Below are 19,368 nucleotides of genomic sequence, written 5' to 3' on the forward strand. Positions count from 1 at the left end.
AGTGATCACCTACTATCTGGTAAGCAGAGGCAGGTGCTTGGAAAGGAAGGAAAGCAAACCACAGAACTGTAGCGAGATTCATCCCTGTGACTTGGAGCAAGACATTTGCCTTGTTAGGCCTCCGTTTCCCCGCAGATTTAATCACCTGACTTAATGACTTTTGTCTGGACTTTCTTTCTCCTGCGACTTTGTCCTCCACCCTCTAAAACTTCCCAGGCCATCTGCAAACGGCGGCGGTCTGCCAACCTCGCATGAATCCTGGAGAAAGCCCCTTAACTGTGTCTGTAAACCATAAAAGTTTCCAGAGAGGGGGTCAAAGTGTGGAGGTGTAAAGGAGGATGGCCATGAGGGGGGGGGAAGAGAGGAGTGAGGTCTGGTCTGCGTGGGGGCTGGGAGGGCAGGAGGGGGAGGGTGGGGGCCAGACCCGCCTGCCTGCGGGGAGGGCTTGCCAGATGCTCAGAACATCCTGCGAAATCTCACACCCTCCTTGCCCCCCACCCGTCCTGGCTCCAGCTCGGGCTCCATTTCAATCTGCATAATTCGCCCCATTTCTAGTGGATGGGAGGGGGTGAGAATGGGAGGGTGAGGAGGTCTGTGGAGGGGCTGCTCCAAAGGCCAGAGGAAAGCAGAGCCCGAGGCTGAGGCTGGGAAGAAGGTGGGTGGCAGCCAGAGGGTGGAGGCGGGGCCGGGAGGAGGGCAGGCTGCAAGCCCCAGATAATATTCTGCCCAGGGCAGCAGGGCTCCATTCCGTCCACTTGCCCAGGGAGGAGAAGGAGGGAAAAAAAAAAAAAGAAAGTGGGCTGTAACTTAAAGATCTTAAGACTCCCAAGTGAGGGGTTGGTCTGGAGGTGGGAGGAGGGAGTGACCAGACACGGAGGAGACAGAGACTCAGGAGGGCGCAGGGAAGCGGCTTGGCTGAGGCCGGGACTGGGGACTCGGGACTCGGCAGGAGAGGGTGGGGGACGGCTGGGCCCCAGGCAGCTCCTCGGCGGCTCCCTGGGGGGGCTCTGGACACCCTCGGCCCTTCCCGCCTGGGGCCCCCGCCCGGCCTCTGTCCGCTGCCGGCATGGAGGAGGCTGGCGATTTCGACAACTACTACGGCGCCGACAACCAGTCCGAGTGCGAGTACGCGGACTGGAAGTCGTCGGGCGCCCTCATCCCCGCCATCTACATGCTGGTCTTCCTCCTGGGCACCACGGGCAACGGCCTGGTGCTCTGGACCGTGTTCCGCAGCGGCCGCGAGAAGAGGCGCTCAGCAGACATCTTCATCGCCAGCCTGGCCGTGGCCGACCTGACCTTCGTGGTGACCCTGCCGCTCTGGGCCACCTACACGTACCGGGGCTATGACTGGCCCTTCGGCACCTTCGCCTGCAAGCTCAGCAGCTACGTGATCTTCGTCAACATGTACGCCAGCGTCTTCTGCCTCACCGGGCTCAGCTTCGACCGCTACCTGGCCATCGTGAGGCCCGTGGCCAACGCTCGCCTGAGGCTGCGGGTCAGCGGGGCCGTGGCCACGGCGGTGCTGTGGGTGCTCGCCGCCCTGCTGGCCCTGCCGGTCATGGTGTTCCGCTCCACCGGGGACCTGGAGAACAGCACCAAGGTGCAGTGCTACATGGACTACTCCATGGTGGCCGCCGCCAGCTCCGAGTGGGCCTGGGAGGTGGGCCTGGGGGTGTCGTCCACCGCCGTGGGCTTCGTGGTGCCCTTCACCGTCATGCTCACCTGCTACTTCTTCATCGCCCAAACCATCGCCGGCCACTTCCGCAAGGAGCGCATCGAGGGCCTGCGGAAGCGGCGGCGGCTGCTCAGCATCATCGTGGTGCTGGTGGTGACCTTCGCGCTCTGCTGGATGCCCTACCACCTGGTGAAGACGCTCTACATGCTGGGCGGCCTGCTGCACTGGCCCTGCGACCTGGACATCTTCCTCATGAACGTCTTCCCCTACTGCACCTGCATCAGCTACGTCAACAGCTGCCTCAACCCCTTCCTCTACGCCTTCTTCGACCCGCGCTTCCGCCAGGCCTGCGCGTCCATGCTCTGCTGCGGCCGGAGCAGGTGCGGCGCGGCCTCCCACAGCAGCAGCGGGGAGAAGTCGGCCAGCTACTCCTCCGGCCACAGCCAGGGGCCTGGCCCCAACTCGGGGAAGGGTGCAGAGCAGATGCACGAGAAGTCCATCCCCTACAGCCAAGAGACCCTCGTGGTTGACTAGGGCTGGGGCCTGCCCGGCCTTCCCCTGCTCTCTGAAAGTCAGGTAGCATGACAGCACCTTCTCCCTCGCACTCCACCCTTTCCCCTGCTCCCTGCCCCCCTGCCCCCTCTTGTCTTCCTTCCTTCTTGAGGCTTGTTCAGAGGTTTGTGGTTGAGTGGGAGGACACTGAGCCCTGCAGGCTCCTGCTCGGCCACTCGGTATCCGTGAGACGGACCTTGCACGAGTGTCTTGACCCCTCTGGGCCTCCGTTTCCCCATTTGTATATAAAACAAGGGAAGTTGTGCTGGCTCAACTGAACTGGGTTGCCCCCACTCCTTTTCTTGGATCTCCAGCTTTTCCTTTTCCCTCCTTTCTTCCTAATGCCCTGTCTCTTCTCCCTGCCCCTACTTTCTCCTCTGTCTGCACTTTCCAGCCCGAATTGTCACCTGCTGGCTCCAACCTGGTCTCCGGGGCACACCTCCTCTTTAATCCCTCCTTCTTCCCCTATTCACCTCCCTGGTTCTGCAGGGCTTCCAAGGGTTAAGAATCCTGAAGCTTGCACACACTCTGGCTCCCCGAGAGTGAAGGAGGGACCGGGGCTGGTGTCAGCAAAGTTAGTTCCAGGCTCTGCAGCTGGGAGCTCCAGAACTTTCTTGCAAACCGGACCATTTCACTGTAGTTTCGGGCACTAAGGATCCCAGAAGGGGGCCTCGCTTCCTGCAGCCCCTCCTTCATGCCAACTAGATGTGCTTTTTTTGCAGATTTCCTCTCATTCAACCTCTATTCCCCATGGCAATCAGAAGTCCACGGGGTTGGTGATGGGACTGCCGGCTCCTAGGTGTCATTCTATGAGTGGGGAGTCGGGAAGGCAACGTCGAGGAAGAAGGGAGTCCGTATTTAGTCTATATGCTGCTTGGCTTCCCTTTCCAATTCCTCACCCCTCCAACCTTCTCCAGAACTGGGACCTGTAGGTCTCCCCACCACAGCCTGGCATCTCCAGGCAGGACACTTTTCTTGAGCACTGGTGTTGCTGGGTGCCAAGAGTTATGTGTGTGCGTGTGTGTGTGCTTGTGTGTGTACACAGATGAGTATAACAGGAAGAGCAGTGTGCCTGTGTCACTCGTCACTTGGGTGAACTACCCCCCTACTCTCTACTCTTTACTCTCTACCACTTCTCCACTCTGCACGCAGCATCCTTGGGGAAAGAGGGACATAGTGAGGCAATATAGAACAAAAATGAGTTCACCCCTTCCCCCACTGGATTTGGGGGCTCTGACGGCTGGTCCGTGCTTTAAGAGAGATGTTCCTGTTAGGGCTGGGACCCCTCTTGGGAGATCTGTCCCCAAGGCAGTGGTGCCCAAGCCCTGGGGAAACCCAATGTGCTGGGTGCCATCATTCCTAGTTCCATGAGGGAAGCAGGAGGTGGTTAAGAGCTTCCTTGGCTCCTTTCCCACACCTCTCCCCCCTGCTCTGAGTCCATGAGTGTGTTCCCTACCACTCTCCCCTTTCCCTGGGTCTGTGTCCCCCTCCCTAAGGAACATGCCTTCTTGCCTGGGGTGAAAAGCACTGGGTGGGGTTTTTGTCACCTCACCACCAGGATGGGACCCATTGGCCTCTCCTGCTGGGCTGGGGGGCTGGGAATGATGACTGGAGCAGCTGTGGCAGGGCTGAGGGCATGACTTCAAGCCACCAGAGAGGCCTCAAGGACAAAATTGATGGTGGGGCCTTTGTGGGCTGGAGGCAGGGATGTGTATATTCCAGGTTTTGTTCTTGGAGGCCTCCCGACAGGACGTGAAGGACAAGATTTGCGCCATGGAGGCAGGAAGAGCCCGGCGTGGTGTAAATGGAGAGCTTGACCATCCCTGGGATGGCGCCAGCTCCAGGAGCCGAGGGAGGAGGAGAAAGGAAGAGGCTCTCCTCAGCTTAATCTCCCCCTTACAGACTGGAATCTTCCACAGACTCCCTTTCTCAGCCCAGGGCTGTCCTCAAAGCATGCGGTCAAGGTTGGAGGAAGCTACCAGAAGGGAAGAGGGTGCCTTTCTGAGGCCTTCCTCAGTGACCCCAGAGACCTCTTGCCTGGAACTCACTGGTGGCCCTGGACAGAGGATGGAGGCTCCCTCATCCCCTACCAGCCCCCTCTTTGGAACGTCTCTGCTATGTTTTCTGACCCTGTTAGTCACTTCGGTTCATTCAATAAATCTGTTTTGTGTAATTGCTGTGTCCAGAGCCTCTTCTCACACAAGTGTCATGGGATGAGGAAAGGCCCCCCTGTTTGCAGATGTCCCAGTGGGAGGTGACTTGGGCTGAGGGGGCACAGGAGGGAAGTAGGAGCTAATGGGAGTCAGGTGGGAAACTGGAATGGGAGAGGGGAGATGGGCAAAACTTGGGAGAACTAGACCCAGGGCAGGGCAGGGGTGGGAGTGAGCCCAGGAGAAGCACAGGAAATAAAGGCTGGGGTGGGGGGTGAGGTGGGGATAGGGTGGGGTTGGGAAGCAGCTCAGATTTCCTGCTTGAAAACCGTGGGACAAATGGGCGCATATTTTGGAGTCCTGAGCACAGGCCCTGGGAAAATGTTAGCATTCATTCATTCACTCCTTCACTCATTCATTGTCCCGTGACCATCCAGTTGGCTTAAATGAGAAGTTCAGGTGCTGGCCTCCAGTTAGTGACTCCGGGTGTCTGCAGATACCTGTCCCCGAGCAACACCCCAGACCTCAGGAATCCAAACCTTCTGGACCCATCCTGGATGTTCCAACTGCTAGAAGCTCCTAAGATGATTTCCAGGGGGAGGCCAGCCTTGGGGACATCCCCATCCACACAGATCCTGTGGGCAAATGAAGGAGGAGTGCACAGAAGACCAGCGGGTCAGAGACAGGAAACCGGGCTCTGGAGGGTCATTGATTTGGGGGAGGAAGAGTCTGAAACCATTCCCGGAGGGAAACACTAGGTGCAGAGGTGTTCATCACCTTCCATGAGGACTTGGGGGACTGGCCGTGTCTGCGGATGACACGAAAGCAATCAGTGCAGTAGAAGGGACAGGAGCGAGAGTCACCGCGGTGTGTGCTAAGCACTTCCAAACATGTTGTCTAATCCTTGCAGTGCTCTGAGCGGGGCTCCTAGACACTCATTCTGCTGACAAGGAAGCCAAGGCTCAGAGAGGTTAGTCACAGACTTGAGCGAGGTGACACAGCTAGTACACGGAAGAACGAGGCCAGGACAGTTCAGGCTGTCCCCTCCCAAAGCCCACACTCTTGGCCACTGTTTCTCCCAAAGCACAAGTGAGGCAGGGCCGGGTGGTTGGGAAGGAGAGTGGGGGCTCATTGGTAAGGCACTAGCACAGGGACCGGGTCAGGATGGGGAGGGGAGAGGGATGGTGGGGAGTGCATGAGAGATAGAGACAGAGAAAAGGAGAGAGACAGAGACAAAGACAGAGATAGAGACAGAGAGATAGAGACAGAGACAGAGAAGGAGAGATAGAGACAGAAAAGACAGAGAAAGAGAGAGATACAGAGAAGAGAGATAAAGAGACAGAGAGATAGAAACAGAGAGACAGAGACAGAGAGATAGAGACAGAGATAGAGACAGAGAGACAGAAAGAGAGAGAGAGATAGAGATAAAGATATAGGGATATAGAGAGACAGTGACAGAGAGATAGAGACAGAGAAAGGGAGGGAGACAGAGACAGGGAGAGATAGAGAAACAGAGTGAGGGGAGAGATGGAGACAGGATGTGGAGAGAGAGAAATTAAGAGGGGGGCTGAGCATTGGGTAGCAGTAGTGGTGGGAGGCGGGGAGGGAGATGGACAGGGTGTCACAGCTTGTTTCCAAGTCTTTGGAAGCACATCAGGGAAAACCCAGCAGGAATTTACAACTGCAACAACAAACGATTTGAGGTTTTTTCTTCTCTTTTTTACAGATGCTGTAAAAGAAAAATCTCACTAACCTTCCAGGGAAATTTGAGGTAAGTTATCCAAAAAATCATAAGATTGTAGAGCAGTTAATAATTCATTTGTCCACAGTTTCTTCATTTCTTCACGCATTCACCCACTCACGGGGTTACCCATCCAGCCCTTATTGACTACTTGGGTGACAAGCAGCGGGGTGGGCACAGGAGTAAATGGTGCACAGGACCCGGTGGGCTGCGGGCTGGTGGAGACAGTGAGAGGGGCGTTTATAGTCAGCAAGCTCTAAGCAGGGAGCATAAAGGTGCTTTGAGGGCCTAATGGAGGCAGTAGGATGCATGTAGGCAGGGTGCCAGGGCAGACTTCAGAGTGCTTGCCGGGTGGTGGTGGTGGTGGTGGTGGTGGTGTGCTCTGTGCAGAGGGATTATCCAGAGACCAGAAGGAGCACAGCCCCTGTGAGGAACTACAAAGGTCCTCATCTGTGCTTTCTGTCACCCCCACCAGCTCTGGGAGGGGAGCCAAGCAGAGGAACAGAGAAAAATCTGCACAGGTCTCAGAGAATGGATGACGGCAGATTGGGGTGGGACTATAGTCCAGGTCTCTAGACAGCTTGGGGGCCAGGGATTGTTTTTTAGGAGATGTCTTCCGTTTTTCCCTACCTGGGCTTGAACTGTTTTCCTTGAAGATATAAGCCAGGGCCTCCTAGACAGGGGCTGGGAGTTCTGTCCTCTTACACTGTGCTAATTAGAGAAGGATGCTGCAAGGGGGGCCGATGGATCCCCGGGGAAGACCACCCCCAGAAGGCAAGATGACACAGCATGACAGGACCTAGATGTGACGTCTGCCTTTCTCAGCTGGCACCACTCTGTCTTAACGCCAGGCAGTTGGAAGATTGCGGGGCCTGATGCAGCAGGTGCAGCTCTTGTGAATTATTGCTCAAATGCTTATAAAGTCCCTGTAAGCAACGTTGGAGACAGCAACAACGGAAGCTTAGAATCGAGTTGGCAATAAAGGAGTCTCAGACACTTTGGGCTGACTAGTTATAAAGAGCTTGCGAGAGTCTCAAGCAATGGTTGTTGATTTATTCATTCAACAAACTTTTTGTTCAGTGCCTACTATGTGCCTACTAGAAGTTGGGGATACAGAGATGAACCTGCCACCGTCCCTGGCTTCATGGAATGACATGGAGAGCCTTACCTTCCACGTAAGGCTCTGTGGAGGGTGAGGATTTGTACGCAGGCAGACAGCAGGGAAAGGGCAGAGGTGGGACTAGAACTCATGCTTCCCGCTGCCAGGCAAGAGCATGGCTCATGGCTCCAGGTTTAGGAAACGGAGAATGTCTTTTATTGAAACTATGAAGAGCAACTGGCGAGGGTCAGAAAGATGATGGACTGCCAGCTGGGGTGGGGGAGGGCACAAAGATGCTTGAAGATGATTATTCACATTTCCTGTTACTACACCTTTTGTTTTGGATTTACAGAAAAATTGCTAATTTAATTCAGAGAGTTTCCATATATTCCACGTCTAGCATCCTTTATTATTGACATCTTACATTAGCATGACCCTCTTGTCTTCATTAATGAATCTATCTCTCTCTCTCTATTTTTTCATGGATAAATTCTTTATTTAGATGCTTCAGTGATCAAGAGACAGAGCATAAACACACACACATACACACACACACACAATATGTAAAGCCATTTCACAGGCAAAGGGATAGGCAATGGGGGGAAGAGGCCACAGAGCAGCTATGGGCTTCTCTGACTCAACAAAGGGGTGCCTATGATGGTTGTCACCTCTTCGAATTGCTGCTTGAAAGCTACAATGAAAAATCCACTTCCAGTGAAGTCCCAGGCCATAAAACACAGCAGAGTTGGAGAAATCTAAGTTTGGGGCCTGGGGAACATCTTTTTCCTCATTGCCAAAACTTGTACCAGCTCTCCTCTCTTTCCCTGGGGGTCCTGTTCTGTTCGCTGGCCCCCCCTTGGAGCTTTCCATGAGGCCTCCTCCCCTTCTAGTTTTTCCCCAGCTGCTGAGATCCTTAGCACCATTCAGGAACTGTGGAGAAGGGGCAGGAAGGACGGCATTGCTCTGCTAGGACTATATCACTGCTCCAGGAGGAAACTTCACGGTGGGCAGGATGCTCTATAACTGGCCAGCATCTGGTCCCAGGCTCAGGAAAGCTTGTACTTTTTGGGGAAAGGGGGCAGCCACTTCCATCTATCCTTTGCCACCTAGGCCAAGGTTTGCTGTGAAAGCTCCAGGTTTCACTGGAGCTGCCTAGAGCCTGGGGAGCTCAGTTCTTTAGCTGTAGAGACTGGTTCAAAACTGAGCTGCAGAGGAAAGACAGGCCTGGGGCTCATGACATATGGCCCAAGGGGGCTGGGGAAGGGGAAAGGCCATCTTCCAAACTACTCTCCTGTGAGGGCCCGAGTCCTCTCAAGATCCACCCCCTTCCCTTGTCCTGACCTACAGGGCCCATTCTACAGGGGAAGAGCAGGGGTGGATGTGCCTGGGCCAATCAGAGGCTATCTGTGCCCCACTCCTGCCTTAGGCCTCTGTGTTTTCCAGGTAGAAAAGTGAGGAAGAGGGAGCCAAGGGCTGACCATGGTAATGGGAAGCTGGCTCATGGCTGGTTCAACCTGGGGTGCTGGACAGAAACATCTCTAGTCTCCCACGGTGGCTGAGTCTTTCTCAATGGCCTGCTTGCCTTTGCATTGGAATCTGGCCCAGGTGTGATGCCATTGCTTTTGGTGACTGGTTCTTGTGTTTGCAGCCACTGACATGAGCTTGATACCGTTCTATGGAGTTGAGCATTATCTTACCCATCTTGCAGGGGTGGGCCTTCTCAGCTGATGCGTCAGCAATAGCAGGGTCTGCCAGCTGCCCATAATGTGCCGTGAATTTGAGCTGGTTTCCTGTTTCCTGTGTTTCTTGCCCACATAATGTTATTGAGCCATGACAGGGTCATTGTAAGTTGCATGGCCGAGGCTGCAGAACTTGACTGGGCCTATCATCTCTCTATCCTGGTACAAGGCTAAGGTGGAGGCCACAAGGAAGGGGTTTGCAAAGCATTTTGACAGAGCTTCCATCTTAGTGGATTGCTGCTGCAGCTTTAAGTTCTTTGTGTGGGTCTTAGATAGTTGCGATGGGGCCACCACAGGGGAAGAACAGGTCATGTTACAGAAGGGGCAGCACTGGTTCCTGTCTTTGCTTCTGCTGTTCTGACCTGAGTCTAGCTTCTTCGTTTCCCCTTTTAATGTCTCCATTCCATGGATTGCTAGGCATCTCTTCACTTTGTTGACATGTTTTTTGCTCTGGTAGCGTGCCAGTTCCTGGGATTCGGAAATGAGCAAGGCGCAGCAAATCTTACACTGGGTACTGGTAAAGAGATACTAGTTCTTCTGGATCATGAGTTCCACTTCTTCTCTCCCCATTGGTTGGGCCCCCAGACACTGCTTCCTAGAGGTGAGGGGCTCCTCGAGGTCAAAGCACAGCCCGTGAGGTTCTTGTCCTTCTTGCTCCTGAGAGCTGCTGTGTGGCCTGGCTCTTCCACTGTCTGTGGCCTCCATTGTGCTCAGCGCAGGATACTCCGTCTTTCCTCTGAATCAATATTGATACATTACTATGAGCTTAGTCCATATTTTCTTCTGTCTTCTTCACTTTTTACCTAATGTCCTTTTTCTGTTCCAGGATCCCATCCAGTTTACCTCATTGCATTTAGCCATCCCGTCTCCTGAGGCTCCTCTTGGCTGTGACAGTTTCTCAGACTCTGTTTTTTGATAACCCTGAGAGTTTTGAGGAATACTGGCCCAGTATTTTCTTCCATGTCTTTTTTAAACAAATATATTTTTATTTCTATATACCAGGTACATGCTAGATGATAAGAAAAGAGCAATAAATAACGTACAAGGGATTCCTCCTCTGTTGGAGTTTAATGGTGGATAATAGCATCATTTCAGGAGACAGAGAGGAGGCTCTGCAGGCACACACCCATCTTCTGATGCACATCACAGAGTGATCACAGGCAGGGTTGATGTACTGGCTGAAGTCACAGGCTCATCTTTGGGTCTATTAGGCTCTAAATGTTTGGCATTGTCTCCCACCTCCAAAGCCACTTTCGGGCTTATTTTCTTGCCTGAATAACTGCAAACCTGGCAATATGAGACAATATTTGTGTTCAATGGATATTTTGCCTGATGTCGTTTCGTACTTTATTATTTAGCCATATGGCATATATCTCTTGTCTGCTCAGAGCTGTGTCCTGTGTGGACATAGGATAATCAGAAGCAGGTACCCCCAAACTGCTTGAACTACCTTACTTGGCCAGCACACTGTTCCTCCTCTACTTCGTGTCCTTTGAGCACTGGGACTTGGCCTCACGGTTACAGCTTTGAGAGCTGGTCTGTCTCCTCTGCCCTATGGGCAGCTGCTCTAAGGCAGGGGCTGTGTTTACATAGTTCTGTATACCCAGTGCCTGGAATGTGGCAGTGTTCAAAGGGTATTTGTTGAAACAATTGAATAACATGAGAAAGAAAGGGCGAGAGGAAAGGTGAGAAAATCAGATCTTTATTTGATAAGTTGATCTCTTTTGTTTTTATTTTTTAAAATTTAAATTCATTTAGCTAGCATATAGTACATCATTAGTTTCAGATGTAGTATTCAATAATTTATCAGTTGCATATAATACCCAGTGCTTATCACATCTCATGCCCTCCTTAATGCCCATCATCCAGTTACTCCATCACCCCACCCACCTCACCTTCTGCAACCCTTGGTTTGCTTCCTATAGTTAAGTACTTTTAAAAGAGCCCAGAAAAATGAAGTTAAAGACTGGTGCCAGAAAAGATGAACTGGGATTGATGAGCACTAAGATTCCTAACCACTGACTCAGACCAAATAACATGGTCCTCTTAGAGCTGTTGCTTGGGAACCACAGAGCCAGAGCCTAGGGGGCACTTCTAATATTCTTGTAAGTAGGACACCTCAAGTTATAGCACTGAAACACTGTTCAGTGTTTGTGCTGGAAACTGTGTCTTCAAGTCTTTTTGGTTGGATGATGTTGTGCAAGGCTGGTTGGCTTCCTGGGGAAGTTACCAGTGAGCCAACTTGAGCCAGCACTGAGTCAAACAAATTCTGGGAATCTATGCCTGGACATCCACTGTTCATGGAGGAAGGACTCATGATGGTGGAGATGTACTGACTAAATGAACAATCAAATCTTGGACTTCCCCCTCTACAAAAATACTCAGGGAAAACTTCCCGTCTCTTAGAAAATCTGGGCCAGATTTAAGGGCATCAAAGAAGATTTGGCAGATTTTCTTCTGGGTCTGGAATATGTCCATAAGTTCAAGGAATCTTCCTGTCTGATGGGGATGAAGTGGCCTCTGGTGACAAGAGTGACCCAGACTTCACTCTAGGTGACCCGGGTCCAGTTTCTTTGGCACAGAAAGGACTTTGGTAGTAGAGATAACAGTGGCCCAGAGTTCGGGGACTGTTATCCCAAGGTGCCAGTATTGAAGGGCATGGATTTAACCCTTGCCCTTAGGAAAAAGGATGCATCAAAATGGTTGTTAGTTGGTTTCTGGGATGAGACCTGGAAGACCCTGAGTATCCTTGGGATCCAGCTGGCTGCAAGCTCTGTATTGGGAGTGCTGTTAGCTGTCAGGCCCCTGGAAGCTGGTGGTTATTTGATGTGCTAATAAGCTATTTTTATGTTTGGGAAAAGCTACACAGCAATTACTGAAGGAGTGACTAAAGATAGATGTTGCAGGCTGGAGAAGGAAGTGGTTTCCACTCTGAATGTGTCAGGAGACCAGGCAGCTCAACCTGCTGGCATAGAAAACACAGCATAATTGAGCTGGATAGGAGTGCTCTTACCTTTCCACTTTACTAGTGAAGGAAGTGAGGCTTTAGGGGTAGGGCAAGTGACTTTCCTAATGTCATTGCTAAGTGGTGGGTGAGTTGGTTGTCTTAGTTCTCTTGATTTCCAGACCTGCTTGCTTTTCATGTCACCAGGTTGTCTCCATTCTACACTGCAGATGGCTTTGGAAGGGATACTTATCAGAGAAGACAAGCAATCGAATATAGTATTGACATGTCCAATTTATGTCAGTGATGGCTTAACTTGTTTTCTTCAAAACCATGATGTTTTCTCTGCTCTCCATTCTGTTAAGAGCACAGTTAGACAGGTGTAGTCTGAATCCCAATTCTTCTCTTGTTTGTGCCATCAATGCTCCTTAAACTTTAGTGTGCAGAAGAATCACTGGGGGATGTCATTAAAACACAGAAGGCTCCACCCTCATGACTAATAACCTCCCAAAGGCTTCACCTCCAAACACTATCACATTGGAGGTTAGATTGCAACATGTGAATTTTGGGGGGACACATTCAGTTTGTGGAAAGTAGGTCTTAATTTTCTTCCATCTTCCCTTTTCACCTTTCTTATTACAAAAAAAAAAAAAAAAAAAAAGTGACTTGACCTTTCCTCTACAGAAGGGTTGGAAGTTCTCTACATTGAAAAAGAGCATAAGGAAGAAGGGAGTGTTCAACTCCAGGACTGTAGCTAATTTTTCTTTTTGTATTTAAAATACTTTTATCTTGGTAGTAAACAGCAAAATGAAACTGGAGACTTTTGACAGAAGTTTGCATATAAAATTAATCTGGACAGAAGTTTGCATATAAAATTAAGTCTGTTGGAAAAGAAAGATTAAAAATAATACACTGCACAAATCGAACTCCAATAAAATATACAAAAAATAATACACTGTATATATATTTTTTTACATTAAAAACTCACAATCTTGATAGTCTTTTAAGTCTGAACCTCAGCTTCTCTGTCTGGGGTTGAAGAAAAGGCAGTCTGATATAATTCCACAGTGCTGTTTTCAGTGCTGTTCCCTGGAAAGCCACCCCCCAGACCTGAACATCAGCTTCCTCATCTGTAACATGAGGAGACTGAATGAGATTTGGGCAGCCATCCCCTCCTCACCGTCATGGTTGGCTTTTCTTGCTTGATTGCTGCCCTAGCCAGCATGCTGAGCAGTTAGAGCAGCAAATGGGATTTTGAATTACATCACCTCTAAGAACTGACATTCTGGGATTCTAAGAGTTGCTGATAGTGGGAGATTTCAGACATTAGAGTTGAAGATGGCCGTTGAAGGATGACTGGGCTTTTGGCAACCTTGAAAGCAGAATGGGGTTGATGGGAAGATATCTAGACTGACAGGACAGTGTGAGCAGAGGCAAGAGGGTAGGGAAGGGCCTGAAACGTTTGAGGAACAGGTCCAGCAAGCTTGTGTGTAGGGCATATGTACAAGGGAGTGTGAGATTCATTCATTCATTCAACAAATATTTATTAAACACTTACTGTATGGCAGTCACTTTGCTAAGCACTGGGATTACAGGGGTGGATGAGATAGGCATGGTTCTTCCCCTTGGTAAGCTATCATTTTTGTGGGGGAAGATAGATAATACACAGGTGACATAAGCGAAACATATTAAATGGCAGGTTATAAAAAATGCTGTGAAAGAAATAATATTTCAGATAGAAAATGATGTTGAAAACAATTTTAGACAGGGTGTTCAGGCAAGGCCTTCTTAGAAAGTGACCTTTCAGTTGATGCCTGACAGAGGAGAGTGAGCCCACCATGTGAAGGGCTGGCTATGAGAGTTCTGGAAGCAGGAACAGCAGGTGCAGAGACTCTGATGCAGGAAAGATCTCAGTGGGTTCTTGGAGCTATTGTCAGCCCCTGGAAGACTAGTGGACAGGAAGTCAGGGAGAGGGTGGCATGGGACAAAGTTAGAGAGACAGGCAGGGGCCAGTTCATGTAGCAGGCAAGGAGGCTGCTACATGAGCTGCGGCAAGGAGTGTGACTTTATTCTAAGTGCAATGAGAAACCATCCAAAAAGTGACATGATCCAATTTGCATAAAATTACCCCTCAGGCTGCTGCACAGAGAATGAATTGAAGGGGAGCAGGAGGGGGAAACAGAGAAGACAGCTAAGAAATCACTTCAGAGGCCAAATTGAGAGATGATGGTGGGTTGCACAAAGGTGGGGTCCATGAGACTGAGAAGGGAGACACATTTGAACCATATTTTGGATTCAGGATGAATTGGACTTCTGATGGCCTGGATGTGGGTGAGTGGATTAGGAGGAGGAGGAGAAGGAGGAGGAGGAGGAGAAGCAGGAGGGGAGAGAGAGAGAGAGAGAGAGAGAGAGAGAGAGAAAGAAAGAAAGAGAAAGAAAGAAAGAAAGAAAGAAAGAAAGAAAGAAAGAAAGAAAGAGCAAGAGCTAGAGAGAGAGTCAAGATTTCTGTTTTCACTGTGGCATACCTGAGATGTTAATAAGCTATCCTAGTGAAGATGTCTAGAAAGCAGTTTGACTTGCAAATCCAGAGCTCCGAGGAACAGAGGTTGGACTGGTGATAAGATCTGAGCATGGTAGAGATGGAACACTGAAGAAAGCTGCTGAGGCCAGACAGGAGGAGACTGGAGCATTGTCCCCTGGATATGGTGACATGGAGGTCAATGGAGACATGGACCAGTCAGGATGGGTTGTATTCAGAGAAGACAGAGGGTTGAAGAGAGATAGAGGTGGGGCTTTGGAGAATACTTACAGAAACCATGCTTCTTTTTTCTTTAAAAAATTTTTTTTCAATTTTTATTTATTTATGATAGTCACACAGAGAGAGAGAGAGAGAGAGAGAGAGGCAGAGACATAGGCAGAGGGAGAAGCAGGCTCCATGCACCGGGAGCCCGACGTGGGACTCGATCCCGGGTCTCCAGGATCGCGCCCTGGGCCAAAGGCAGGCGCCAAACCGCTGCGCCACCCAGGGATCCCCTCTTTTTTCTTTTAAAGATTTTTATTTATTTATTTATGATAGACACAGAGAGAAGGGAAGCGACACAGGCAGAGGGAGAAGCAGGCTTCCTAAAGGGAGCCCGATGAGGGACTCGATCCCAAGACCCCGGGAGCATGACCGGAGTCAAAGGCAGACACTCAACCACTGAGCCACCCAGGTGCCCCGGAATCATGCTTTTCAAAAGCTTTGTCGGAAAGGTAAGCAGAGAAGTGGGAGCTAGCTAGAGGAGGAGGTGGGATGAAGAGAAAGCCTTTAAGCAATCAGAGCTTCAGGGCCATGTTTGTGTGTTGGCAATGATCTGAGAAAAAAACAAAAAGGTGAGAGCAAGAGCAAGTCATAAAGGAGATAATGCTTCCATGGAGAGGGGATGGCTCGGGGAGAAAGGCCTTCCGGGAGGTCAGAAAGGGTATGAGCTGGAACATGTGAAAGGACCAGACTGATAAGAAGAGAGAACATTCCTTCTCCATATTAGTAAGGAAGTCAGAAAGGATGAATCAAGAAGCAGGTAAGTTGCTAGAATCTAGAAGGTGAGTGAATCCTGGTTTTGTGACTTCTCATTTTTCAGTGACTTGTAAGATGAGGTCATCAGCTGTGCATAAGGTGGGGAAGGGTATAATAAAGTTTTGAGGGCATAAAGTATTATCTTGGGCAATAAAAAAGCAACATTCCCAGGGAAGCGTACACCTCTGATTCTCCATCATGGGATTTGGGTCCATTGAACTTAAAGCAAAATCTCTTTACCAGGCTATGTAATTCTCCCTGGCAGCATTTAGCTATTGTGGTTTTAGGGGCAGAGAACATGCTCAGCAGGAGTTGGAGCTTTGCAAGGTGATTGCACTGGAGGAGAGAGACGCAAGGGTGACTGGGTTGTTTGCAAGGGAGTGGTTGTCAAGGACAATGGAATTTAATTTATGTGAGGAAGAAAACAAAGATGGGAGGCATTTGCCAGCTGGTGGGCATAGGGTGGCATCAATGGGTTGGTGGGCAGGATACGGGACATGAAGTGTGGGATGAGGGTACTGTGGCAAACAGGCTGGAGCCACTGAAAGTAGAAGTCAAAGAGCAGGGTTTCACAATAGAGATTTCTTGTAATGGTCTGGTCTACAGTGTGGCTGTCGAGTGAGTAGCTGTAGGAGATCGGGGGGCAGCAGGAAAGATTCCTGGGGTGAAGAACATCAAGAAACAGAGAGGCCAGGTAGCTGGGAGAGTTGCACATGTAGAGATTGAAGTTTTGGAATTACTGTAGACACAGGACAGTGAATATGATTGTAACCAGGAGCTCAAGTCTGTGGTGAAGAAAGGGTGATGACCAGAGGAGGGTAGCATGACCCCAGTGGGGAGGAGGGCACAAATATGAAATGAAAGTAGGACCATGGCTAGCCTATATGATGCTTTTGTGCAAATTAGGAAAAAAAAAGTCCCTCTTCCAGAGAAAGGAGCCTGACCCCAGGATTCACAGCTTGGGGAGTGTAGACTGGATTTTGCTTACCCCTCAGGTGGGCATCCTTGGCCAGGACACACCTACTTGTACAAGCTGCACAGCCCTGCCCCATAGCCCTGGTTGACTAGCATAGAAGGAATTAGCTTTCTGCAGAAGAAATGTCCTGACAGAGGCAATAGGGAGAAAGGTGAACCACTCATTTTACAGATAGGGAAACTGAGGGCCAACCCAGCCACCACCCTTGAGTCTCTCTCCTCCGGTACAATCATCTTGCAAAACTCCAACACCTGCCGAGCATGTTGTCTGCGCCTAAAACCACAGGTCGAACATATAGGAGGTTGGGGCAGAATTGGAGCGAAACTCGGTTCTCCTGACTCAGCCCTACCTGCCATGCCCTGCAGTGGAAGGGATGTTCTAGCAAACATTCCAAGTTGCAAATTCAAAAACATGTTGTCCCTCAAAGTTGCTTCTGTGGGAGGTGACAGACTTCTTTCTAGTGAGGCTGCCATTGTTCCAACCATTTCTGGAAACTCCGTCAGAGAAATGATCTCCAGAGCCAAGCTTCTGAGTCACAGAGACAGCCCACTGCACTGTGGGGCCTTATTTAATACAAAAGGCGTGGGACCTCTTCCTTTTCTGGTGTTGGGTCCGCGACCCCAAGATGTGGCCTGGAAACACGGCCTCTCTTCACTTTATTTCAATACACATTTACTGTGCACTCAATATGTTCCAGGTCTGTGAGATCCCCATCTAAGTGTGTGTGTGTGTGTGTGTGTGTGTGTGTGTCGGCAGGGAGGTTGATCAGGTATTGCTGTGAGGTATGTTCAGTCTAAACAGGTTTTATTTTGCAAGGCTGGCAGGCATGAGGCTTGCATCCGTCTGGCATCTAAGATGCAAACAACAGCACCTTGCCCAGCTATTTATGCAGAAAATGAATTTAATAAAGAACACATGTTAGGTAGTTTGTAGAATCTCTGGGGAATTAGGCTTCAGGAAGGAGCCTTCCTTGAATTATTTGGTTCTAATGGGGTGCACACACTGCTTGCCCCGCATAGTAGCCACCCAGCAAGCATAGTTCTCCCCAGAATCCCCACACCCCTCTTTTCATCCTTTCATCCTGGGACTGGCATAGCACTTCTGCCACTGCTGACTCCCAGACCTCGATGATTTTCTGCCATTGCCCCACTTGGCCAGAAGACAGATTTCACGGAGTTCCTGGGACCTTGGGTTGTTCTCTAACGCAAACTCACACATGCAGGATGTGCAGGATCTTTGGAGCCCAGGCCACCTGCTGACAGGGCTGCAAAGACTGCCAGGGAAAGTGGAGTCAGCCTCCAGGTTGGGAGGTGGCGCTCAGATTATGTGACGATCCCCAAACATAGGGAGTTTGTGTAAAAGAACAGTGAGCATTGCGGACATGACAAAGGTTGTGTATTAGGCTGTAGGCTTCCTTGGGTTCATTATGCTTAGAATTTGGGAAAGCTGCTGTAGGGCCACAGTGGTGACTGGGCCAGTGTCCTTCCTGGTCCAATGGCCCATCTTCAGAGAGAATGATCACCAGCTCAGAGATCTCATTGCTGATTTTTTTTTTTTTTTGCTAAAAATTTAGAGTTCCCTTTAAAATGAATGTAATTTAAAGAGAAACAGACAGTTGTATCTCCGATTCTGCAAATGGGTGGTAGTCAAGGTCAAATCCTCCTGCCAGCAAACCTGTGTTCATGGAGAAAGCCAAGGGAGTCCACCTGGAAATGCAATTCCTCAATGATCCAGCACTCCTTCTCTCTGGTCTCTATAATAAATAGAAGGATGACCCAGTGGCTCCCTGAGCTTGTTGAGAAAGATCCATCTGACAAGCATCTGTGGAGGGCTTACTAGGTGTCAGGTACTGGGCTTGAGCCTGGGCCAACGGGGCTTACTCAGGCATGAGTAAGATAAGGACTTTGTTTACAGGAAACACAGTCTAGTGTTGGAGACAGACAGGCTTACACTTAACTTTGTGCCCCTGGGGGATAGGGGTTGGAAAAAAGGGCCATGGGGTCTTTCAATCCTGGGACCATGTCTTGGGCCTTGTAAACTCATTTTATCCATCTGTAAAGTAGAGATAATGGCTTAGCTCATGTGGTTGCTTGAAGGGGTAAATAGTGTAAAGTGTGTGGAGTAGCCAATGCCTGGCGCATAGTAGGCACCCAGCAAGCATAGTTCTCCTCAGTGTCCCCACACCGCTCTTTTCATCCTTTCAGTAAGAAGTGTGAGGGGATCCTAGAGAAGGTGGCAGTAATTCTTGATGGATTTGGGCTGGGCTTCTCATGATGACATGGGGTTCTTTGGGCAGAGGGCGAGGAAGATGCTTTGGGCACTGGAAGCAGCATGAGCAAAGCCATGGAATGCTGTGTTTGGGGAATGGTGGACCGAACATCTGGTGGGAGGTTTGTGAGTGGGAGAGCAGACTGGCTGGAGGGGCCGTCAGGGGCTCCGTGAGTCATGCTGGGGGTCTGGATGTTCTCCTGGAAGCCTGGGTGGTCAGCGAAGGGCTTTAAGGCAGAGGACCATTCCCAGAAGGCCAGAGCAGCTGCTCTTTGGCTGGTGAAAATCTTTCTCCTTTATTTAGCATTACCCTGGTTCTTGGGAGTTCTCTGAATCTCTGCTTTGAGATAAGGATGGAGAAAGTGGACTGTTTCTTGGCCCTCATTAAGCCAGGGGGATATATAAAGTTGGCTGTCTTGGAGGGCACCTTAACACCATTACATTTCAAATAAGAACCATGATACTGCTATTTGTCGTACCTCTACCACTCTCAAAGCAATGTTAGGTATATTATGGAACTAATCCCAAATCCTTTAGATAGCTTTGTAAAGGCAGATATTATCATTTCTGTTTTGCAGAAGAGGAAACTGAAGCTCAGAAATGTCAGGCAATTTGCTCAAGTTCAGGTAACCAGGACGTGGCCCTGCCAGGGTCAAATGCCACGTCGG

General features: G+C 50.1%; 2 protein-coding genes across 2 annotated transcripts; one reads left to right on the plus strand and one right to left on the minus strand.

Moving 5' to 3' along the window:
- Window positions 1-655: 655 nt before the first annotated feature.
- Window positions 656-4,400, plus strand: APLNR (apelin receptor). The gene has a single exon (XM_025452221.3). It carries the CDS (start codon window positions 1,067-1,069, stop codon window positions 2,207-2,209), a length of 1,143 nt encoding a protein of 380 aa, XP_025308006.1. The 5' UTR covers window positions 656-1,066; the 3' UTR covers window positions 2,210-4,400.
- Window positions 4,401-8,783: 4,383 nt separating this feature from the next.
- Window positions 8,784-9,661, minus strand: LOC118351439 (zinc finger protein 346-like). Its single transcript, XM_035701991.2, has 2 exons — window positions 9,512-9,661; window positions 8,784-8,936 (listed from the first exon to the last, which is right to left on the minus strand). The coding sequence occupies exons 1-2, from the start codon at window positions 9,659-9,661 to the stop codon at window positions 8,784-8,786; spliced, it is 303 nt and encodes a 100-aa protein (XP_035557884.2).
- Window positions 9,662-19,368: the final 9,707 nt, after the last annotated feature.

Source organism: Canis lupus, chromosome 18, assembly GCF_003254725.2.
Source record: "Canis lupus dingo isolate Sandy chromosome 18, ASM325472v2, whole genome shotgun sequence".
Lineage (NCBI taxonomy): Eukaryota > Metazoa > Chordata > Mammalia > Carnivora > Canidae > Canis > Canis lupus.